Raw genomic sequence first — 25,470 nt, forward strand, 5'->3', positions numbered from 1 at the left:
AATGCATTTGAGATCTTGGGGTTTGGATTTTTATTTTTAAGTGTAGTTGATTTGTAATACTGTGTTCATTTCAGATATAGAGATCTTGTCATTCTTTATCTTTGAGTGGTTTGGAGGTGGAAAGATATTGAAAGAAATGCTTAGTGCTTCACCTAGGAGCTCATTATAAGCCATCTCATTGGACTTCCCTGGTGGTCCAGGGGTTAAGATTCCATGCTTCCAATGCAGGGGGTGCAGTTTCGATCCCTGGTCAGAGAACTAAGATCCCACATGCTGCTTGGGCAAAAAAAGTGTTTTTTTTTTTAAATTTTAAAAAGCCATTTTATCTCCAAGTTGTATTCCTCCTCAGAACAGCTGTCAATATAACTTTGATTTCCAGGGACGTTTTTCTATTTTCTCTAATAGCAAATGACTTTGCATATTCACTTTTTTAGTAGTTGAAAGAAAATAATTCAGAGTATTGATATCCTCATGAGGATAAACCATCCTCACTCACTTTCGAGAGTGAGGGGAGAGAAAGGCTCTTACTTTATTTAACCCAAAGATTTAAGTAAAAAGGTAGCAAAGATGGGAGATTTTATGCATCTAAAACCAAAGAACCTAGCCCAGCATGTATGCTGGTTCTAAATGGTCTTGCTCTCAATAACACTAGTGTCAGAACGTCCCACATGGCTACAAGAACAGACAGAAGACTGAACTCCTAGCAGGCTACAACATGTAACACACACTCTTGGAATTGGCTTGAAGTTTACCTTTGACAGAATGTAAATATTTGAAATATCGCTCTAGTGTTGAGTGCAAAACCTGTTCCTTTTTGTTGTTGTTGTTGTTTTAAAAGTATATTTCCAAGCTCTCTCCCTATTTGAGCTCTGAAAATTTTAGTTTTTATAATGATCATCTCACAGTGCAGCAGCCTGTGGAATAAATCTTTGGAATTTCCTTTACTGTAACTCTCTGCAAATGAAAAATGTTTTAAAAACAAAAAGATGTGGATGAAGGGTATTCTGCCAAACTTATCTTTTCACTTTGGCTGATGACCTTCATTTCCAAATGGTGGGCTGCTCCCAGAACAAGAATGTTTGCATCATAGGAATCATGTGGACGTGACTGATGGTGCTGCTGACCTGAGTACGATATGGCAAGGTTAGAGTTGCTATTGCTTTTTTTAAAAAAATAGATTCAACGAATAATGTACATGGCAAAGCTGACTGGAGATGAAGTACATTAAATGTATGTTAAATTTGCAAGAAACAATATTCTTTTTCTAAAATAATGAATTAATTTTATTTTTGGCTGCATTGGGTCTTTGTTGCTGCCCATGGCTTTCTTTAGTTCCAGCAAGCGGACGCTACTCTTCCTTGCCACATGCTGGCTTCTCTTGTTGCAGAGCACAGGTTCTAGGCATGTGAGCTCAGTCGTTGTGGTTCGCGAGGCTTAGTTGTTTCATGGTATGTGGGATCTTCTCAGACCAGGAATCGAACCCATGTCCCCTGCATTGGTAGGCGGATTCTTAACCACTGGACCCCTATGGAAGTCCCAAGAAGAGATAGTCTTGGTAGGACATAAGCAAACCAAATCCTTGGCTCTGATTTCTGACATGGCATATTTCCTATCTCCAAGGGGAGCTGCAGCTGCTGCTAAGTCGCTTCAGTTGTGTCTGAACCTGTGCGACCCCATAGACTGCAGCCCACCAGGCTCCCTCGTCCCTGGGAGTCTCCAGGCAAGAACACTGGAGTGGGTTGCCATTTCCTTCTCCAATGCATGAAAGTGAAAAGTGAAAGCAAAGTCACTCAGTCGTGCCCGACTCTTAACGACCCCATGGACTGCAGCCCACCAGGCTCCTCCGTCCATGGGATTCTCCAGGCAAGAGTACTGAGTGGGGTGCCATTGCCTTCTCCACCAAGGGGGAGCAGGGGGACTTAAAAAAGGGATAGTCCACTGTCTTAACCTGTATTTGTTTGATTAGCCCATTGAACTTAAAGGTTTAATTTACTAACGTTGAATTCAGAAGGATGCTAAATGTTTTACTCTTGTCTCCTGTCATATTGGATTTCAGACATCTTTCCCACATCAAATTATCTGGAAATAAATTGAGATTTCAATGATAGGAATCTGCTTGAAGGCTCTCATTGCAAGCTGAATAAACATAACATACTCTCTGTGTATTATGTTTAGGAACATCCTTTGACAGTCAGGCTTTCTCTTGAGTTACTTTTCCAGCCTTAAAAGTATAATTTGGAATTTTCTTTATAGACCTACCCTAAGTATGAGAGATATAAATGTAGTAATTTATGGGACTCATAGGAATACTTTATTTTTAAAAAGATCTGTACCTTTCACTTTTCTATTTAAAAAATAAAATCTTGTCTGTGCCCTCAATAAGCTTCCAGTCCAGTATAGGAATGCACAACAATTTGATAAGCATTGTGATGGGAGTGTGACCATGTCCTTGAGAACAGAGGAAGGGCTACTTAGATTTATGGAGGAGAGGTATCAGATCAGAGGGAATTTGCTCAGCTCAGGGGTTACCAACCTCTGGGCTGTGGACTTATCAGATCAGTGGCAACAGTAGATTAGAAATAAGGTACACAATAAATGTAATTCGCTTGAATCATCCTGAAACCATCTCCCCCAACCCCTAGTCCATGGAAAAATTGTCTTCCATGAAATCAGTCCCTGGTCCCAAAAAGGTTGGGGACCACTGGCTTAGCTTACACCGAGTCTTGAAGGAACAGGCATTGCTGGACAATGGAAGGATAAGCATAATCCTGGTGGAGGGAACTCATTTACCATATCAGGGACCTCCCAGCAATTTGCTTTTCCTAGAGAGTAAAGGGTGAGGAAGAGAATACCCAGAGGGTAAGAAGGGATCAGATCTAGAACTGATCTCTGACAAACTAAGCACTTTAGATTTAATTCACAGAGTAATTAGGAATCCTTAAAGAATTTTGAATAAGAGAATAACATAGATTTATGTTTGGGGATAATTATTTTGTTTTACTTGGGATAATGGCAGCATCATAGATACTTCATTGGAAGGCAGAGGAACCAGTTAGAAAGGTCACACAGTAGTCCAGGAAAAAAAGGATGAAGACATGAACCAGTCAGCAAGAACAGGGATAAACTGGGATAGAGAAAGCCAACCACAGATACTGCCATCAGGACTTGACAGTTTGGAGAGATATGTCATTTTCATCTGAGACATGAGGATTCCATTCCAATGACTGTTAAATTCTGAGGCTTTCTGGTTAAGGTGGTTAGGCAGGAATCTTTTGCAGAATGTATTACCTATATAGAGTTACTTATTTTCCCCTGGGCACCTGTGAATATGTGGTGCTTGATATTTATAACACTAAAAACACATTCTGTGGTATATAAAAACTAATATAAAATCCAATCTCTTCTGTATTTTACTTCTAAAGGAGATTTGCAGGCCTCCATTTTGAGCATTGCATCAAGATTTCCCATCCTCAAAAAAAAAAAAAAAATCCCCATCCTTGCTGCAAAACTTATTGGTGGTTTTTGTTTTTCAAACAGATTCCTCGGGGCCAAAACCGAAGTGCAGGTGGAAGGAAGATGTCTGAAAATAGCTGTTCTCTGGATGACTTGGAAATAAGCCCAGGTAAGCAGAGAGTTCCACGTGTGGAAAGTTTTCTAGGAAGTACTCATTAGTAGCAATACCCTTTGACCTCAAAGCTGATGCTTTTAAAGGAAGAGTGATACGAATTAAAAGGAAGGCTGTTATATGCAAGTCATTCCCAAATCTGATTGCTCTCTCCAAATAGCTTCTCTTGTGTTTTTGATTCATCTTTGTCAGTGGTAACCTGTGTTAACCAGAGGGTCCTTTTGCAGGATTGTAAGGGAAGCATCATTACCAACAGTTTTGGCTCCATGGTTGTCTAGGACTTGAGGGCTTCCATGGATGGACATTATCCCCTCAAGACTGCTGATTATCCTATATTGCTGATGCTAACATAACACCTTGAGAGAGGAATTATTTTGTTCTGAAGGGGGCATATACAGGCACTTCACAAAAGAAAAAATAAAATCAATTAATATAGGAAAACCATCAACCTCCTAGGAATCAAAGAAATACAAAGTAAAATGACATTGTGATCTAATTTTTTCACATGTTAAATAAAGCCAAAATTTAAAAATATGTAACGCTCAATAATGGTAAGCAGTCTCCTCTTAATGTTGGCACCAAGTGAGTGAGTGTTGCCTTGTAAATAACAGTTATAATCCTGATTTCCTTCTTTGTATTCTTAATAGAGTAGGTTGATTCTACAATAGCCTAAAATTTAGAATCTTGAAATCATTCAAATCACCTTTATCTTTTATTAAAACATATTGTTTGCATGCTTGCAGGTCAGCTGTCGTCTTCAGCACTCAACTCAGAGAAAAAAGAGAGTAGGCGAAATCTAGAATTCCCACGCCTGTCAGAAACCTCCATAAAGGATCGAATGGCCAAGTACCAGGCAGCTGTGTCCAAGCAAAGCAGTTCTGCGAGCTATACAGTATGTGTTCGGCATGATTCATTCATTCACTCATCTAGCAAATGGTCACGACCATGGGAACTAGAAATGTCTCCCACACCCTGACCTGTGAGCCCTGGCTCCTTCCTGGGGTCCAGCCATTCTCTCTTCACATAAATCCTACCCTAGCTTCATTTGTAATCCTTACCATGTTCTAATTCTGACTTTGTTTTCCTAGGCCTTATCCCACCCACCTTTTCTTTGGTGATGTTACCATCAGTAATACCACTGAGAATTTTCCTGTCTCTTCTTAATCTTGTTGTTAAAGAAGTAGTGTTTGGGGAATTCCCTAGCAGTTCAGTGGTTAGACTCAGTGCTTTCACTGCCAAGGACCCAGGTTCAATCCCTGGTCCAGGAACTAAGATCCTACAAGCTGCATAGTGGCCAAAAAAAAAAAAAAAAAAAGTAGTATTTCATTAGTTTTAATATAAACACTTATTTTTGTCTTTGAGAGAAGAAAGGGAGAACACTGGAGAGAAATATTGAATATATTCAATATTAACGTGGGATGGGACAGCTTTCTGCAATTTTTATTCATATATAATTCACCTGACATAAAAATCACCATTTTAAAATATGCAATTCAGTGACTTTTAATATATTCCCAAGGTTGTGCAATCATCACCACTGTCTAACTCTAAAACTTCTCCATCACCACCAAAAGAAACCCATCCTTGTTCAGTGACTCCCAATTCTACACTTTCCTTATCCCCTAGCAACCCCTAATCCACTGTCTGTTTTTACGGATTTTCTTGTTCTGGACCTTTCACGTAAATGAAATCATACAAGATATGATCTACTTAATATTTAATTCCTAGGATGTAATACTTTTCTAAAGAAATAGAATAGTGGATAAGAAAAAGAGGGAAAAATGATAGGAGGGTGAGGTACTCTGTAAGCACAAAAACGTGGTGTTCTAATACAACGGAGGATCTTTCCATGTTACACTTTCCTAGGTTTAACTGGCAGGAGGACACAACAGAACCGCTTATGTGAAGTTACCTTTTAAATGCCATTTATTCATAAGTACACACGCATATATACACATGTACACATACATTTGTTCTTTTAAACATCTCTTCCTTTTTAGATTTCAAATGACAAATTATTAATCTCTTGATTATTATTTTACAATAAAATTTGAAGAATAGTATTAGCTTTTATTTGTTCCCAAGCAGACTGAACCAGTGTCTGTTAGAAATTACATTGTGTATTCTCGGAATTGACCCTTCTTTCCCCCACAGGATGAAGTATATGCCTTTTCCAGTAGTATTTATTGGTAGACCAAGTCTCTGCGCAGTGAATAATCTCATCTTGATTTTTCACTATAGTTTTAAGAAGAGATAATGTGTGTAAATAAGTAGTGAAGTAGACCATCACAGGCTTGTTATTCATTGGGAGTGTGAAAAAATAAGCAAATGTAGACTTCTATTCAAAGGCAGGTCAGGAAATACAGCAAACATGATGTGTGGAGCTTAATTCCCTCTTGTTGCAGGATTTTGCTGCTTCTCAGTGACCTCCTGCTATAAACATTCCGACCAGGTGACTTTCTAAGTGGAAAAACCTGTTTGGTAACTGTTTTTTCAACTCCTAATGAGAGTTTCTACATTGCGGTTCTCCTGCTCTGTAAATTTTAAGAGTTGAAAAGCCTTAAGGAATTCTTGTAAAAAGCATATTTTATCTCATCCCAAAAGAATTTCTCAGGCCGCTACAGGGAGGAGCATGGTTGTAGCAAGGCACACACTCTTGATGCTGGGGGGCTGGGCTTTGAGGCAAGATCAGAAATAAGTTTCCAGTTGTTGTACGGTTGGTTCTGCAGTGTTGGCTGCCAGAGCTGGGGGCCTTAATCTGGAATTCCACACCTGAGACAGTCACTCCCACGGACACTCCATTCATTGGCCCTGTGGCCATAAATGGATTGTTTTCTCCCTATACCTGAAGAATCACAAAGAACAAGAAAGGTATTAGATTACTAGTAGGCTAAAGGTAGGAAATACCCATATTCATCTACCTCTGTATTGATTTTGGATCTAGTAGTAAAGTTGATTTTAATATTTTGCCCCAAGTGTTCTTTGCAAGGAAAACAAATATGATTATGCTCACTCCTTCTGACTCACGTCTGCTTTTTTATGTTGAAGCTGTATTATGAGAACTAGAATAAGGTATGTCTTTAGTAGACTGTATGAATTTTATGCAAAAAAAAACCCACCAAAATATGTTTTTGAAAGTCTCACAACAAAAGGCTATTTTACGGTATCATTAAGTATAATTTCAATTCTTATATATATGCATCATCCCTGTCTTTCTTTCCAGGCCGGGCATTTATATATATGGTCAGTATCTTTTCTTAATTATTGGCACTTGGCACCTCCTTTCCCCTGCTCCAGAATGGTCTTTTCTGATAAAACTCACCAGCTTTGCATTCCCACAAGCTGTGCTGCTAGAAGAGCGAATCACGGGAATATTGTATGCTGGGCAGCAGGGTGGGAGGGGGGAGGGTTGGTGTGTGTGTCTGTGTTGATGTGTCTATGTTCTAATGAGCATCAGGTTTTGGACTAGTTGTATAAATATTTAACTCTGAGGTGTGTGTGTCCACAAAGCTGCTTTTGTCATTTCACAAGTCAATGGGTTTTGCTTCTGAGAGTTAGGGGGTTGATTTGACTTGAAGCCTTGGAAAAGAATTTCTTTCTTAGCATTCCAAGTTTATTTAATAGATGGCTATGAAGAGAATTGTGAGACTTTTTAAAAAAAAATTCACAGACTATTTTTATTTTGTAGAATGAGTTGAGAGCCAGTGGTGGTGAAATCAAAACTCATAAATTGGAGCAAAAGGAGAATGTGCCCCCAGGTCCTGAGGTCTGCATCTCCTATCCAGACGGAGAAAAGGTGGGTTGAAAAGCCTGATGTCCATTTGCCAGGGAAGCATGTGTTCTAAATTAGTTGCTTAAAATTAGAAACAACTCTAGGCGGTAGAGTGTCTGGGAATTTGCTAACAGCTGCCAGGACAGATTGTCTTTTTTGCAGGTCACATAATTTTGGTTGGGGAACTGTGCAACTTATAGCTGACCAAATAATGAACCTTCAATGGAAAATTCTTTTGCTCAGCAAATGCTTAAGTGATTTTTTAAAAAACCTGTTTTGAATAGAGATATCATCTTCAAAGTTATTTGTATATTATTAATTTAACACATTTTATGTAAGAAAATGTCATTCTTTCAGTTCAGAGTATTTTGAAAGCTAGGCACTACGCTAAGCACAGGCAATGCTGAACTTAACAACTTGTTCTTCAGTCACGAAGTCGTGTCTGACTCTTTGTGACCCCATGAACTGTAGCATGCCAGTCTTGCCTGCCTTCACCATCTCCTGGAGTTTGCTCAAACTCATGTCCATTGAGTCGGTGATGCCATCTAGCCATCTCATCCTCTGTCACCCACTTCTCCTCTTGCCCTCAGTCTTTCCCAGCATCAGGATCTTTTCCAATGAGTCAGTTCTTCACATCAGGTAACCAAAGTATTTAGAGCTTCAGCTTCAGCATCAGTCCTTCCAATGAATATTCAGGATTGATTTCCTTTAGGATTGACTGGTTTGATCTTGCTGTCCAAGGGACTCTCAAGAGTCTTCTCCAGCACCACAGTTCAAAAGCATCAATTATTCTGCACTCAGCCTTCTTTATGGTCCAATTCTCACATCCGTACATAACAACTGGAAAAACCATAGCTTTGGCTATATGGACCTTTGTCACCAAAGTGATGTCTGCTTTTTAATATGCTGTCTAGGTTTGTCATAGCTTTCCTTCCAAGGAGCAAGCATCTTTTAATTCCATGGCTGCAGTCACTGTCTGCAGTGATTTTGGAGCCCAAGAAAATGAAATCTGACACTGTTTCCACTTTTTCCCCATCTGTTTGCCATGAAGTGATAGGACTGGATGCCATGATCTTTATTTTTTGAATTTTGAGTTTTAAGCCAGCTTTTTCACTCTCCTCTTTCACCTTCATCAAGAGGCTCTTTAGTTCCTCTTCACTTTCTGCCATTAAAGTTGTTAGAGCTCAACAACTAAATGTGAACAAACCATTCCATGTGGAATAGTTTACCTGCAAGGAAGCTAACAGAGTATGAGGGAGATGCGTAACAAGTTGGTGATCATAAAACAGCAAAACAAGTGTTATGAAAAGGCTATGTGCGACCATGGAATTGGACTAAGGACACTTACCCTGACTTTCTCAAGAAGGTGATATCTGAGCTAGATCTTGAAGGATGTGTGGAAATAGGCCAAGTGAATAAGGGGAAAGTTGACTATAAAAAACAAGTGTATTCCAGGCAGACACAACAGAGATTTGGAAACCAGAGAACCCAACCAAGAGCATAAAGTACATATAGGCAAAGGCGAGAGACAGATGCAGGAAGACGGTCAGGGCTGGTCTTGAAAATCTCTTAAAAGTATGGGTGTAGTCCTGCAGCAGAGGAAAGCCATGGGGAGATTTTAAGCAAATTAGGTTTTATGCGTTTGTTGTTAGATGCACGGCTTAGCTGGAATAAGCAACAAGATAAATGTAAGGTGAAACTGTCATTTTCTCTGACAATCCACTACCCAGTGTCTTTGGTCTTTCATTCAATATGATGATCAAGTGTTAAGTTAGATGAGGAAAAAAGCTTTCAAATCTATTACATTGATTAATAGGCATATAATCATTGTTTCTGTTACACGTTTTGACACCCTTGAGGCCATTCTACAAAAGGTGAAGAGATAATTAAAATGGGTTAAGAGCAATAGTTCTCAAACTTATTTGACTATAAGTCTTTAAAATAGATGTTTTGACAGCATTGGATAGAGGAGCCGGCTGGCTGTAATCCATGGGGTCACAAAGAGTCAGACATGACTGAGCAACTAACACACACACATTGACAGCATACCAACAGGAACTCATGAGATATACTACATACTTGGACCAAAGTAAGAATACAGAAAAATGGTCTCAGATTAATGGCCACAAAATTTCACTTAAGGAATTGTTGTTCAGTCTCCAAGTCATATCGGACTACAACCCCATGGACTGCTGCACACCAGGCTTCCCTGTCACCATCTCCCAGAATTTGCCCAAGTTCATGTCCATTACATTGATGATGCCAATCAGCCATCTCATCCTCTGTTACCCTCTTCTGCTTATGCCTTCGATCTTTCCTAGCATCAGGGTCTTTTCCAGTGAGTCAGCTCTTTGCATCAGGTGGCCAAAGTATTGGAACTTCAACTTCAGCATCAGTTCTTCCAGTGCGTATTCAGGGTTGATTTCCTCCAAGATTCACTGGTTTGATCTCCTTGCTGTCCAAGGGACTCTCAAGAGTCAGCACCACAGTTCAAAAGCATCAGTTCTTTGGCACTCTACCTTCTTTATGGACTCAAAGAATAGAACAGGAAAAAATTTAGGAGTTTTTATTTTATAAAATTGAATCATTTTATTTTATAAAACCGTATCTCAAATATATCTTGAAATAGTCAGACAAAATACTTTTCGTAATCATAAAATAATCAAATTACAAAACATCCTTACAACAGTGGGCTGAGGCACTACTTCCGTGTCTCATGTAATGTTTCTAGTGAGTTCTCACATCAGTCTGCCTGGTTTTCCCATTTTTTAAGTGTGAGATTATGTCTTACAAAAAGTTTTCTTATATAGTCTAAAAAAAGACATTTAAGAAATGAAATCCTGCATTGAAATCCTTCCATCTGTTCTTGGAGCATAACTTGAAAAATAATCATCTGGATAATCGTACTTGAGTTGTCCCTATTTCTAATTGCATGTTTCTTTCTTAGTTGTCTTCTTGATTTGCAACTGGAACTCTGAGCTGAACTGGAGGATCAGAGCATTTTAATTACAGTCTAAAAGGGCATCAGTGCAACTGAATCACAAGTTGGGGAGTAGGTGGAGAATAGAAGAAATAAAGATAGTACATAGCCTTCAAACATGTAATCGTAGGTTCATGAACCTTTGGATGCCTTAAAATTTGTAAAATTTTTCAGAGCCTCAGCTATCCTTTTGGCTGGCTGCCTAGCTTTCGTTATCCAATACCTAAGAGCTATCTGAACTTTGGTTTGTTATAAAAGGACATTAATGCAAGGGTCAAGTTGCCTGAAATAGAGAATTTTGTCAAGGTATTGGTTTTCCCTTTCTCCTTTTGTGAATGAATTTGTACTTTTCTTTAATGAAATGTTTGAGCAAAACCTCACATGCTGTCTCCTGGCTGTTCCTGTAGTGAAGTCATCTAGTTAGGTATGTGCAGTGATGTCATGATTGTCATTAAGCTTACCCTGCAGGTTCAAGGTGTCCAAATTGGAGGTGAGAAAAGGACTTCTTGGGATGGATGCCCCTACTAATTAAGCAAGAATTGAAGAGCTTTTTGTGGCCATGCACTACTTTCAGAAAATTTATTTCATATCATTAAATGAAATAACACCTTTAAAGTAGTCATTCCAGTACCTGGAACGTCGTAAACATTTCATCAGTGTTAACTATTATTATACTGGTTTGTTTTATACCATGTCAGAACTCCTGTAATGAAAAGAGAATAAAGGGGAAAAAACTGACCATGCTGAAATTCACGTGCACTCAGCTAACAACTGAATCTCCATTGTAAATTTATTCAGTACATTAGACATCCTGATATAAACACTCAGCATCACCCATAAAATCCCTGGCATCTGAATGAAAGAATATTCCATGAAGAGTGCATGTTGGATCATTTGATGACCCTTCATGATTTTGAATGTGGAGCAAGATATACTGAAGGACTAGGGGACAAGAGAACGGAGGAGTGAGCTGGTAGAAAGTTATTTTATTTACATTTGATGGCTAATGGGAAAAGTAATCACCTACACCTAAGATCTGCCATCTTGTTAAACACTCCCATTTTGAGACTGGAATTAAACAAGGGAAACTAACCTTGAAGATAATACCAAAAGGTGGTTATAGATAAATTTGTTTTATAGCTATCAGAAGGTCTTCTGTACTAGCAAGTTTTTTCTGCAGAATGTATTTGGTTGGGAAATAAGGAGTTAGGAAAATGAAAGAATAATAGTTCCTGTATGTAAAGACTTTATCTTGCCTTGGAGTGAGTTACAGTTATAGGAGTTGTGGGTTTTGGTGAGGAGCTTTGCCCTCCCTGATAGAAGGTTTTGTTTCACAACCCACTTTCCCTCTTTTTTTTTTTTTTTTTTTGAGAGTAGAAAGATATATTTAGAAGTTCTTTTATAAAGGAAGATAATGCACACTTTCGGCAGTTGCTTGCAGTCTGTTATTCATGTAACTCTGTAATTGAGAGGCATGTTAATATCCTCGTAAAAGACATTTTGCTGCCTCTTGTTTAAATGCTCAGCTGTTCTGGGGCCCGTTATTTCCCCTTAGGCAGCCGGTGACTGACTGGAGTCAGCAGGTTTTTATGGCATTAACAGCAGTTTGCTCTTTTATTTTTAATGTGATTCTTAATCCCCCCGTCTTTTTTTGTAGGTTTCTGCATCTGAGAATAGCCTGGCAACCCATTCCACCCTTGCTGAAGATGATTCCCGTACGTGTTTGTTCTTAGGTCTGGAGGGTGAGGGTCTTGTTCTCTTGCCCCAGTTTGGGGGCGGTGGGGGGGGCGGGCTTGTCCCCAGTTCTGTCAGCTCTGAGAATATGTAACATATTAAATCCAGTAATCCAGCTGATTAGATCTTTCACTTGGTTTTAAGGACTGGTGACTGGGTACCTTTCACAAATCCCATGGCAAAGAGAGATGTTAAATTCAATGAAATATGATTACCTTGTGGCAAACTGAATATTTTTGATGCTTCTCTCATTGAACTTACCCTGTCTTTTGTACCAAACCTTTTCAGAGTTAATGCTGTAAAAACTATAATTTTGAAGTTTCATTTTAATAGAAGTTTGGCCCAAAAGGGCTTTATTTATTTACAGGGGATAAGAATTGATATTTGAGTAACCTTTTAAAAATACCCTTTTCTTATTATATCTATATAAATATGTACTATAATCTGCCCTCTGGCTAAATCTTTCCTTTTGGTGCTGAATTTGATCACCTTTTCATCCTACTTTGGAATCATTTTGAGCCTCTTTTCCCAAAGACAGAAATCTTTGTTTTTTAATTTACTGTGTCCACTTTTGATTCTGAGGTTCAGTGTATTAGTTTTTTAATATATATAGATTTCTAGCTTTTCCTCATGTTAATAACTCACCAAACATTGAAAACTCAGCAAGAAGCAGAAGTATTAGCTAAACAGATCTCTAGTAAACCCTGCCTTAAAATTTCAGAAAAACTCTTGCTGCTTGAATCCAAGAACATTCCATTTGCAATCATTTTGCTTGGACTAGAAATTTTTCTGAGTTTTGACTAGGTTTGCAAAACATTTTTTTGAAAAGTAAGCCTTAATCTTTGAATACTTTGTTGACATAACTCTAGATTTTAGGGAATTCTTTTATGGTTCCTTAGTAACTGCGTGAATGACTTCTCTGTGCCTCTTCTGAGTTTTCCACACAATGAATATACTGGCAGGAAATTAACTTATGTAAGTGACACATCAATGACTATGAAAAAAATTTTATGGAGCCTTTTTCCATAATCTTCATCCATGGATATTTGCTGTAGGATTGACCAAGAAGATGGTATCAAATTATATACACACATATACATGAGCATGTGTTTTGAAATTTCTGCCCACACATTCCCCCATTTTCCCAAGTTCAGTTGGAACACCCCAGAAGGAGTTATTGGGAGTGCTAACTGCCAAAAAGCCAGCAAAGTCTACAAGCAGCCTTTAAAAATGACAAATGCTACAGGGCAGAAGTTTCCTTCAATAGGGTGGTTTGCGTTCAGCTGCGTGTGGGAAAGGATGAGAAACCCTCTGTGTTGACACCCCAATTTATGAGAGAATCTAACAGCATAGCTTTTAGTATTAGGATATTCTTCAATGGAAAAGCAGTGTTTTTCCTGATGTTGAAAGGACCTGTTGATAGTGGAGGTGCCTAAACTTGGCTTTGGGGAAGAACCTTTTCTGATACTTCTCTTGAGATACCATAAAATGTCTTCCTTCTATAACTCAAGCAGGTAACTCCCAGGTCAAGAGTGAGGTCCAGCAGCCTGTGCATCCCAAGCCACTAAGTCCAGATGCCAGAGCCTCCAGCCTTTCTGAAAGTTCTCCTCCCAAAGCAGTGAAGGTATGATGGTGATTTCTCTTGGAGCCTGTAGACACTGGTTTACTAGTAAGGCTCATTGCACCTTTTATCATTGTGTTCGTTGTAACCTGTTTTGGCTTTCCAGGGGACGAAAATGCCAAATAAGAGCACATTTGAACCAGTCACTTTTCTTGAAAATCTTGCCACTTTTTCTTAGGCATTTGAGCCAGGCGTGATGAGGCTCTCTGTCTGGAATCTGGAAAGCTCTTGAAAGAAAACCCAAAGTGAAAGAAAATAACCCAATTTATTTTCTTGTTAAGTCCAAATTCATAAATCTATGAGTGAGTAAAAACCTATAAAATGAGCAATACAAAAAATCTGTTAAATTAAAATCAGCCCATTGGATGGGAATGTACAATGTTAGCTTAAAGATAGCGGCTCCCTGGTCTGAAAAACTTAACCATAACATGATTGGTAGTCAGTGCATTTAAAGAAAGAATGTGTACATTTCAGCAGGGTTTGGCCAGTCCATTTGCTCTACAAATGGGCATTCTAGTAACATTTACACTTGGTTATAATACTAGATATTAAAGAATATGCAAAATGTTTGTACCCTAGGAAAATTTTACTAGGCTACTCAATCTATGGTCTCCTTTTATTCACTAATTTTTAAAAGCAGTCTTTTCCCTTTCTATGAACAAGTAAATATTCCCATAAAAATAAACAAAGGTAAAAAATACATATCCAGCCTCTCTTTTAGGCTGTTCTCCTAACTTGTTTTAATTGAATGCTTTGCTAATGCCATGCTGATTTACCCACTTGCATTAGTAACCCAACATACCTACACTTCTTTAGTGTCTTCCTCCTGTGCTTAAGTAGCCAAGGTTTGTTTCAGAGGCTTTAACATTTGAGAGAAACTCAGTGGGTAGAATTCGTTTCGAGGCGATTTGTGCACTGCCTCGGCTTCATGCACGCGTCTGCCATGTTTCTGTCTCTCAACTGTGGGCATGATTGGCCTCTTGATGAAAGTTCTAGTGCACAGAAAGGGTGAAGAGAGGAAGACACAGGTGTGGGTTTGAAACAAAGGGAGGTAAGGAGAATCCAGGATTTAAAGGTTAGATGGAAAAAGAGGGTGGGGCGGGGGAAGACGGTAAACATAAGATTTTAAAGGAAGCAGAGACATGAGGAGAGTAAGATTTATTGAAAGGAGCAAAAAATGAAGAAAGGAACACGAGAAAGCAAGTGAACTAGGAAGAAAGAACTGAGCTGTGATGGGAACTGCATGTCCTTAGCGTGACCCTGTCTTCTGGCCTCCAAGCTCTGCTCATGCTGCCCTCGGCACTTTTCTTTCTTCCAGTATCTGGAGGCCAACAAAGTAGCAAACGCCACAGGGTTAATTTCCTCTCCAGCAGCAATCCTGCCCAGATGTGAGTCCTTGGGCTGTGGTTCTGGACCAAGAACAGCAAAGCTGACTTGGCCATGGATTCCGTGTGCCTGAGGGACTCGGGGGATTCTGTAGCTGCTCTAAGAACTGAAATCTGTTCTCAAGTGTGTCTGAATTCCCAATCTGGTCGAGACCAGACCTCCTGGTCCTGGGTTGGACCTTTGAGACCCCTCCTTATTCATACTCCAGGATCTGAGCTGATGAGCCATGTGCAAAGAAGTGCACCTCACTAAGGTCTTCCTGGCACACCAGAGAGAGGAGACGGAGATAAAGCTCCCTCTGTACCGTGCCTGCCTCTTTGGCTCTGGTCACTCAGCACTAGAATAAGCCTGCTTGCACCAGACATACACCTCAGGTCTTGACTGGAGGAAACTGGCCTGACTGCCTGTGTTTGCTCAAATAGTTATGCTGTACACAGAGCTCGGGGTTGTACCCAATCACATCTCCACTTTTATTTAAGGACTGTTTTTTTTCTCTTCCTCAGAGTTTCCCTTTACATTCTGCAGGCAAGTATGTAGATACTTTAGCGTTTCCAGGAAAACCTGCTGACATAACTGGTCTCGTGGCTATAGACCATGCAACAGAAGTTTTTTTCTCCACTGGGAAATTACATACAGCTAAGAATAAATGTGTTCACTCAGAATAGATTTTGGGTCCCCCACATCCTGGAGAACATGCTGCCTAGTAGTGCCTGTTATTGAAAATAGGACATCTAAGGTAAAGACTCAATTCATTTCAAATTTTAGCTTAATAAGGTAAAGTAAAAAAAGAAAACAAACACTCCACAGATGATATCAGTCTTTAAAATTAAGGATTTTGTCTATTTTGAACACTGGCCAGACAGTTCAGTTCAGTTGATAAGACTTGGCAGTAAAGAAGTTTAAATAGCAGGTTCCCTTCTCAAAATAGGTGTTCTGGGTCTAGAGCTCAGTAGACCCTGTGAGAAGGATCAGACCTTTCAACTCAAGAGACTCAGAGGCCTCTAAAGCTTTATGTTCTCCCACTGAAATGTTATTCCCTAAATGTTCCTGGAGGGAGGATAAGGAAGGAGATGTGACTGGCCCTAGGAACATCTGCTGATCTGGGATAGCCCCGCCTCAGGATCCTAGGCTTGTCCTAGGATGTGGAAAGAAAGCACGGCAGCCTGAATGAGAGGCTATACCCTTTGTACCTGTCCCTTCCTTCATGGACAGGGTAGGAGGTCTTATGCTGTTTTGCAAATCTATCAGAATTATGCTAGAAGGGCATCTAGATTCTTTTCTGACTACCTACATCATTACTGCTTTCTCAGAGCACTAATGTTTCCTCTACATGTAGAGCAACCTATGTAAGGTGTGAATATCTCCAAAATGCTTCCACAAAGAATTTCACAGAGAGTAAGCAGAAGGATTAAAGCCAGAGCCAGCCCAGACATTTACTGTATGGTGGGGGGGTTTCAGTTTAATTACCCAGATATTTTGCACAGATTGGAAGGAGGAAATGAAAGGCTTTGTATAGTGTTCTATCTGAGGCATGGAGGCCTGACATTAGTACAGAATTTTCTTCTGATTTCACTATGTCTAAAGGCTAGTTAGCTTCACCACTTATGGCCAGCTGCTGCTCACACACAGACATATACCCCAACTGGGGCCTTTGTCGAACTAAAAAATATATGTAAGACAAGAGAGCAAAAGAATGTAGATAAAGTTATAAAAATTTATTGGAAAAAAAGCTTTAAGTCGATGCTGATCAACAGAAGGCCTGTAACATCCCTCAGATGGGAAAGGCCTGACAGTGTTTAGGGACATCAATTATTTATATATTACCTCATTCATTCCTGACTATCCCTGAGATATTATCTACATATTTTAATGTGAAACAGAGTGAAGACTTGTTCATTCAAAATGCTGTGGTGAAATCATTTTCAATTGGGTTAGCATCTGCTCTCTTCCCCAAAGGGTTTCCTTTAGTTATGGAAATTTATTCCAGGACAATTTAGAAAATACTCTCTTGGTTTGTTAGTTAAGAATTCTGAGTTTTAATTTTAATTCTGTTATTATTGACTGTGCAAGCTTTGATAAGGCACCTGATATCGTGGTGCTTTAGTGTGAAAAATGGTGAGGGAGGGAAGATGACAAAGCATCTTATGAACTGCAAAAAATATAAAGATTAAAAAATGTCTAACATTCTATTACTGGCAGTGTTTTAAATGTGGCTGTGCCAAGTTCGAGCATGCCATGAAGGCATGGGCAGGATGTATGCCAGGCCTACCATAATGGTAGAGATTTTTGGGCACTGACTATGCTTCCTGTTGTCTGAATAGACACGGGGGCAATTACAGAAAAGTGGCTGAGAGCCCAGGACAGAGGAAATAAAGGGAAGGCACAGCCGCAGCCACTAGGACTTGGCATATTGCCATGCTGGGCTCCTCTTGTCTTTATAATACTTTAGGGGCTCTTGGGCAGCTGCCGCATAAACCTTAAATAATATTGAAAAGGGTGTATGTGAAAAAGGGATAAGAATAATGGGAATCTGGTAGGTCTGGCTAGTTAGAAGCTTGTGGTTAGTCAGATGTCTGTGCTAGCAATTTATTAATTTGATGTTAAGGAGAGGAATGCCTTTTCACTTGTGAGTGAAGGCTCTAGTCAAGAGAGAGCAAATGTGGGTCAGGTGTGGGAGGTAGGAAGACGGTGAAGAATTGTTCATGAGACACTCCTTGTGTGGGTGAAGGCTCGGAAAACTCTCCTGAGCGGGCACTCTGATCTAACCTCAGGTGGGTATGAGTGAGCTGATATTACCACGATTAGCAGCATTACTTGGTAAAGAAAGAAAACGTGGTCTTATTCTTGGATCTGAGTCTGTATCTGAGCTTCAGTTCAGCTGCAGTAAAATGCACTCCAGGGCACACCGAATGCTTTGTATTCACTGAAGGTTCCTGTTTGTCTCTTCCAGCTTCTGCTTCCTGCTCCTGGTACCTAATTTCTGCTCCTGCCTTCCACTTTCCTCCTAATGTGAGCTCAACTTACAGCTTTCTATTCTGGGCTGCACCCTTCTACTGTGTGTTTTTCCGTGTGTGTGTGTGTAAAACAGAGGTGTGCTCTGTAGGCCTCCAATCCCCTTTAGCAGAATGATACCCATTTCCTCCTCTGCCATGGGAAAGTTCTGTCTCCTCCTCTGCCTTTACCAACCAGAATGAACATATATTCTCCTAAGTGTTAAAAATACAGCATTCATCCTAGAGCTGAAAAAGATTTTTCACTGATAAGTAAATACATTGGGCCTATTATTTTTACATTGTCTGAACTGTGATTTGTACAGGCTTTAATTGTACTATTATACCCAAATTTTATTCTGTCTTTTAATATTTCCTGTTTGCTGGGCAAGGACCTAGTCCTTTCAGTGAAACCTAATTAAAGTATGCAAGGACATCTCCACTTATGTCCTATCTAGTTAGAAGTGTCGATATAAGAAAAAACAATTTGGGAATTTCCTAGCAGTCCAGTGGTTAGGACACTGAGTTCTCACTGCTGAGGGCCTGCATTCAATCCCTGTCTGGGAACCAAAATCCCACTAACCATGCAGCACAGCCAAAAAAAAAAACAGGAAAGAAATAAAGAAAAACCAATTCTACATCAAGATCCTACCATATAGCACTGGGAACTATGCTCAATATCCTGTAGTAAACCATAATGGAAAAAATATGAAAAGAATATACATATATAACTGAATCACTAAGCTGTATACCAGAAACTAACACAGCAGTATAAATCAACTATACTTCAATAAAATTTTTAAAAAAAGAAGGAAACATTTCTGAACTCCAAATAATGCCCTAATATCTGCCAACAGCATTGAATACAGTAACATTTGATCATATTTAAATTCCTCAGTTATGCTTGGTAAACTGAGTTGTAGCTGTGGTCTTTAAGTTTTTCTTTTTAACTCGAACGCAAGGAATGGAGAGCCTGCTGTTAACACTCAGCACACCACCCCCCTCATTTTTAAATCCTTTGGTGCTATTTGGGAGTTTACCACCAATTTTATTAAACTCCCTTCTATGGATCTTAACCTTTACTCCTCTGCCCATTTTCTGCTCTCATTTCCTGTTGAAATCTGCTTGGCAACCATTCCTATTTTTGCTTTACCTCTTTGTGAATCATGTGGCAAGTGAGCCAGCAGTCTGAATTTATTTTATGGGTCTATTTTCAGACTTTTTAAATTAAAATTCTGTCTTACCCATAAGCTGTTTTATTTTAGGCTTACCTTAACCATTCAGGCCTTGAGCTTTGGGACTAAGTTGTATTATTTGCTACCATCCTGGTCCTGGTGGCAAAGGGGCCACCACCCTGCCTGAGAGAGCTTCCAGAGCACCTTAACCAAACTGCTCCCACCTTTACTATTAGTAGTTGAGGTGTTTCTATTGGGACAAGTCAAGGATCACACACAGCTAGAGACTTCTTATCCCCAGCCCTAGTGGCCATGTAACGCCTTCGTATCGCGTAAAACTTAGTTTTGGAACTCCAGCGTTCATCAGTGCTAGAATACACTACGTAGTTTGTGTGTTCAGTCTCTCACTAGTGTCTGACTCTTTGCAACTGCGTGGACTGTAGCCCACTAGGCTCCTCTGTCCATGGGATTTCCCAGGCAAGAGTACTATAGTGGGTTGCCACTTCCTTTTCCAGGGGATCTTCCCAACCCAGCGATCGAACCCGCTTCTCCTGCGTTGGCAAGTGGATTCTTTCCTACTGAGCCACCTGGGAAGCGCTTATGTAGTTTAGGATTAAGTTTACCAGCAGCAGCTGTGCTCACCCCACCCGTATTCCACACTACAAACAGGTCATGAATTCCCTATTATGACTCCTCCCACCCTGCCCCAGTACATTAGTTTTATTCTCCTTTTGGTTTTTTTAAAAAGATTATGGAACCTATAGTTTTATTGGGCTGTGCTTTTTTCTGTTGTTCTAATAAAATGGTTTGTGTCTCTTTTAAAATGTTCCATTTTATATGTCCATTTTGCTTTATTTAAAAATATTATGTCTAGTGGATTAAGTAAATCAAGATTATAAGCAGAAGGGACTGATAGTTGCTTTATCCGAGTATCTTTTCCAAATATATACAAAAAAGAATGTCTATATGTATATAACTGAGTTTGCTATATGGCAGAGATTGGCACAACATTGTAAATAAAGAGTACTTTTTTAAGTAAATAAAGTTTTAAAAACCAGTGCCTTTTCCTACTTCCCAAAGCCAAATGCTCTTTCTCTCCTTGAAAGTTACCCCTTTCAGAAACTGTTCTTTAAAAAGTCTGTCCTGCTTCTATTTGGCACTTAAACAATTATCTTTCTTCTGTGTGTAATGACATTTTCTCCTAATTTCCTGTCTGCAGAATCATTTTGTGTGTACTCCTGTGTGTGTGGTGGTTGGTCTAAGCCTTTCTCTGCAGTCCGGCCCTAGATCCACTCATCCTCAGTGGCTGCTGCACTTAGAACAGCCAGACAGTCTGGGTAAGGAATTCAGGAGAGCCTATGGCTTTAAAGAGTCAACTGATAGAACTATAGCAGGCTTAGTGTTCCTCTGAGAACTGACAGACCAGATAAGGGAGCCCATAGATAACAAAGTAAATCCTGGGGCCCACCTCAGCAGAGTACTAACTTCTCACTACCTTAGCTAGCTGAAGTTGTCCTTTACCTTTTCCTAGAAGTTTCAGGCACCTGCAAGAGAGACCTGCGTGGAATGTCAGAAAACAGTCTACTCCATGGAGCGTCTCCTGGCCAACCAGCAGGTGTTTCACATCAGCTGTTTCCGTTGTTCCTATTGCAACAGCAAGCTTAGGTAAGCCAGACCAAACAAGCCATCTCCGGAGGTGTGGGTGGACCTCCAGGGGGAGTCTTTGGTTTTTAGAACACTTAGAATACTAAAATCTGTGGTGCTAATAGTATCTGGTGTTATAGAAGAGCTCAGAGAGCTGTCGTAGTAGCTGTTCAGGTGATTATCACTGATCCAAAGACAGACTACAGACTAGTAAAGTTGGAAGATGAACCATTCAGGATTTCAGCTTCTCACCTACTTAGTACAGATGAGAACCATGTATGCTTTGGCACGTGTTTAGAGATGTCATGTTTTTGAGGGAAGTATCCCAGAAAATTGACTATGTTTTATAGATTTACAATCATTGCTTTTTCTTTAATACAGTTGTGAGGGTGATTTTAAAAAATTGAATTGTGTGTGCTGTTGAGGATCTTTGAAGAAAGTGAAAAGTACCATTTAATTACAAGCATTTTATTATAGTAAATGATAATGGTGTTTAGAACTTCTTGGTACATTGACATTAATTTACACGTTAGGACTAAAGCTTAAATCATGCAGGTTGCTGGTGACCTAATTTAGCAGAATGTTTTCCCTTGGTATCAAGAATCATACAGTTAAGAAATCTCAAGAGGATACTTGTTGAAGCCCTTCAGGTTATCCCAAGTACTGTATAAATGGCAAAAACAGCAAAAATAGTAGATCCTGAAGAACACATATTTTTCTGTATATTGCTTTGTTTTCTGAGAAAATAATGATGTATCATTTCTTCTTAGTAACTCAAAGTATGGATATAAATGTGGCAAATTGTGGAAATATTCCATATGACCTCATTTTATTCATATTGGAGGAGGAAGTAACCAGGATGTCATTTCTTCCAGCCTTCCTTCCAGAGCAGGCATCCCTTCCACCATACTGCTGAAAGATGTCCTGGCACCTGTGTGGCACTTCTGGGTGGGTTAATACCCCACTTCAGCTAGTTCTGGTGGTAGTGCTAGCTCGACAGCTTTCCCTTTTGTTGAGCCAAAACGTGCGTCTGTAACTTCCACTCAGTGGTTCTTTTTCCGCCCACTGTATTTTTTTCTCCACAGCACATTCTTCTAAATTTTTGAATTTTTATGTTTCTCCTGTGGAAATGCTGTTGTTTTTCTACTCCACCTATAAAATGTGTTACCCTTTGAGAGACACCAGATGTCCTAAAGGCCTATCCAAGCACTGACGTTAGGGTAGACCGCCTTCTGGCTGTTGCTTGCTATCCTCCTATTAACCATAGCTTCCTTTTATTTAGTCACTGGCATCTACTGAGTGCCAGCCACTGGCAGAGTATTATACCCATTCCTGCTTTTAAATTATAACACAAATGGGAAACTAGGAGGAAAATGATTCAACTTTTTACAAAGGAATATCATTAAAAATAGTTACATGTTATAAATACTTAGGAAATAGAATGATCAGAATTAGGTGGAATTTAGGGAAGACTTCTTGGAAGTAATTTTTTTTTTTTTTAACAGTTTTGACAGAGGGGAGTGAAATCACTTGAAAATGGGAGCATGCACCAAGTGGAAGAATGTCTTCTGAAGTTTCAGGCCTAGAAATGAGCATTTTTTAAATAAGGATAATACAAACAAATGTGTTTAAAAGAGGATGGAGCATCCTCAGTGACTGATGATGTGCTTTTTAAAAAAAATTATTATTTGGCTGCACTGGGTCTTAGTTGCAGTGCATGAGGTCCTTAGTTGTGGCATGTGAGACTTTGTTCCCTGACCAGGGATCAAACCTGAGCCCCCTGCCTTGGAGGGCAGAGTCTTAGCCACTGGACCACCAGGGAAGTCCCTGAAGTGCTTTTAAAGATATTTTTCTCACTTTGCATCTTCTGGAAATACTAGAGTTGCCAGGTTTCAGTCTACTGGTATAAATAAGAGGATACAGATTTGTTAACTTTATGCTCTTTCTTTTTTTTTTTTTAAATAACAGTCTAGGAACATATGCCTCTTTACATGGGAGAATCTATTGCAAGCCTCACTTCAATCAACTCTTTAAATCTAAAGGTAACTATGATGAAGGCTTTGGACACAGACCACACAAGGATCTGTGGGCAAGCAAAAATGAAAATGAAGAGACATTGGAGAGACCAGTCCAGCTTCCAAATGCAGCGGAGACCCTTCAGAGCCCAGGGGTAGAAAATGCCCCCATTGAGAAAGTGGGTGTGCTAACTGCAAGTATGGAAGCCAAGGCCTCCTGCCCGCTGGAGAAGGAAGACAAGCCAGCTGAAACCAAGAAGCTGAGGATCGCCTGGCCACCCCCCACTGAGCTTGGCAGTTCAGGAAGTGCCTTGGAAGAAGGGATCAAAGTATTGAAGCCTAAGTGGCCTCCTGAGGATGAAATTAGCAAGCCTGAAGCTCCTGAGGATATAGACCTGGATCTGAAGAAGCTAAGACGATCTTCTTCTCTGAAGGAGAGAAGCCGCCCGTTCACCGTAGCAGCTTCATTTCGAACCTCTTCAGTCAAGAGCCCAAAAGCCTTGTCCCCACCTATGAGGAAAGGGTGGAGCATGTCAGAGCAAAGTGAGGAGTATGGAGGAGGTGTAGCAGCAGAAAGGAAACACATGGAAAATGCCAACACCTCTGAGAAGAATGAGAGTGTGGGGAAAACAACCTGGCCCAACAAAGGATCTAAAGGAGGGGAGGCTGGGCGGAGAAGCAGGGAGAGTCCTAGTTTTGAGATGGGGAGTGAAAATCTTATAGAGAATGGTGCAAACTTAGATGAAAGTGATAAAAACCTTCTCAAAAAGCAGTCTCCACTAGAACCCAAGGCAAAAACCTGGTCTAGCTATACAGACAACCCCTCCACTAAAGAATTCACTACTCAAAATCAGAAATCCCAGGATGTGGGATTCTGGGAGGAAGAGGTAGTCGAAGAGCTGTCTGTAGAGGAACAGATAAAGAGAAATCGGTACTATGATGAGGATGAAGATGAAGAATAATAAGTTGCAATGATGTTGGGCCTTACATTTATGTGTCAGTCAGCCACTGCCCTTATCAAAGTGATACACATAAACAGCTGTCTTAGCATGAACTGAAATTTATGTGGAAGTAACTTTGGAAGAGAGTTCCTGCTTCAAAAAAAAAAAAAAAAATCCCATACTGCAGCTTAAGTGAACCAACTCTAAACGCTAGAGATAACATCACTTAAATCCTCTATTTTAGCAATGATGATATACACAACTGCTTTAAGGTGTTCTGGAAGTGGGAGTGTGTATGGCGGAGCCGGAGGGGTGGGGATATTCCAACTGATAAGGTCCAGATTTCACTGTATTCCCGAAAGACAATATGAAAATAGAGAGATGATTAGTAGTGCACTGTTCCACTAAAAATTCAATTATGGAATGAGCAGAAGGGATTTAGGGGCCTAAACATTATAACTGAATGCACTTTAGTATAAAGGGCACAGTTTGCATATTTTTACATGAATACCAATTTATTGTTTAGTATTCCTTTGCTAAGAGATTAAATATTTAGTCTTTTTTTTAAAAATTAGGTTAATTTTCTTACTCTGATGTATATGGGGGATTTATTGCTTACTGTGATATGTATGGGGGGTTATTGCATCCTGCTTTCTAGACCACATCCTGAACTAGAGTACTGAGATATAGCACAACCATCTCTTCAGAGTACCTTTTGATCACCCTCGGTGCTTGGAGGAATTCACTGTGTCCCAAATAAGCTATGGTATTTGCCAATGAGTATGACCACACCCCAGATGATTGCTTTCTTCTCTGGTGGTCTCTGTGCTTCTCATAATTTACTGAAAGCTGCAATATTTTTATAAGATCTTTTATATTTGCCATGTTGCATATTTAGAGCAAAGTGATGAGTTTAAAGGAGGAATAACAGAAAAAAAAAAAAGATGCCTTAAACCACTTGAGCTCAGACCCTCCAACCCCTATAATTCTACTTCTGATATCCCCTTTCTGGGACATTAGTTTTTTAATAAGTTCTGAAATGTATAGATTTTTATGGCAGACAGTATTCCTAGGGTGCAATTAAACCAATTATAGGCCTTTTTTGAGAGATGATTTTCTAGTATAAAGGTTTTGGAACAATATAAACTTGAGTACATTTGTTGCACATAATTGATATTCCAAATTGTATTTTGGGGGGAGAGAGGTGTTTTAAGCTATAGGCTTTACTTTACACTGCATTTTTTGAGATTTAGCTCTGATATTTTTAGAGATGTAAAAATATTCTGCTTTCTTACAGTCTTGCTTACTCTGAAACATTTCTATTCAATAAAGCTTTTAACTGACATTTGAACTTTCAGTGTTCTTTTCCATCATTACTTTACATTGTTACTGTCTCTCAGGACCTACTTTTGCTTAGCAGTTTGGGTAGAAAAGGCAAATAGGTCTGATGGGTTTCAAGAGAAGTACTATGTATACCTCGCACCACTAGGTGGTGGTGTTGAGCTGGTCTTAGGCTTTCATTCTTCTAGAAGACAAATTTTTCTTCAAAATGTAAAGCAGTTTGGCAACAAAATTATTGTGTGTGTT

The 25,470-nt window shown here is 39.6% G+C and overlaps 1 protein-coding gene across 5 annotated transcripts in view; it reads left to right on the plus strand.

The window, feature by feature from the left end:
* LIMA1 (LIM domain and actin binding 1) overlaps positions 1-25,234 on the plus strand; it is a 90,479-nt gene extending 65,245 nt beyond the window's left edge. The window contains exons 5-11 of one of the 5 annotated variants that reach the window (XM_069584425.1): positions 3,538-3,622; positions 4,369-4,517; positions 7,314-7,421; positions 12,035-12,119; positions 13,623-13,735; positions 20,815-20,948; positions 22,896-25,234. In XM_069584425.1, the coding sequence (XP_069440526.1) occupies positions 3,538-3,622; positions 4,369-4,517; positions 7,314-7,421; positions 12,035-12,119; positions 13,623-13,735; positions 20,815-20,948; positions 22,896-23,904 (1,683 nt within the window). In that variant the 3' untranslated portion in view covers positions 23,905-25,234. Of the gene's footprint in view, positions 1-3,537; positions 3,623-4,368; positions 4,518-6,848; positions 6,869-7,313; positions 7,422-12,034; positions 12,120-13,622; positions 13,736-20,814; positions 20,949-22,895 lie in introns of those variants that run through there. The other 4 variants (XM_069584427.1, XM_069584428.1, XM_069584429.1 and 1 more) reach the window with 4 other exon arrangements.
* The last annotated feature ends 236 nt before the right edge of the window (positions 25,235-25,470 follow it).

Source organism: Ovis canadensis, chromosome 3, assembly GCF_042477335.2.
Source record: "Ovis canadensis isolate MfBH-ARS-UI-01 breed Bighorn chromosome 3, ARS-UI_OviCan_v2, whole genome shotgun sequence".
NCBI classification, from domain to species: Eukaryota; Metazoa; Chordata; class Mammalia; order Artiodactyla; family Bovidae; genus Ovis; species Ovis canadensis.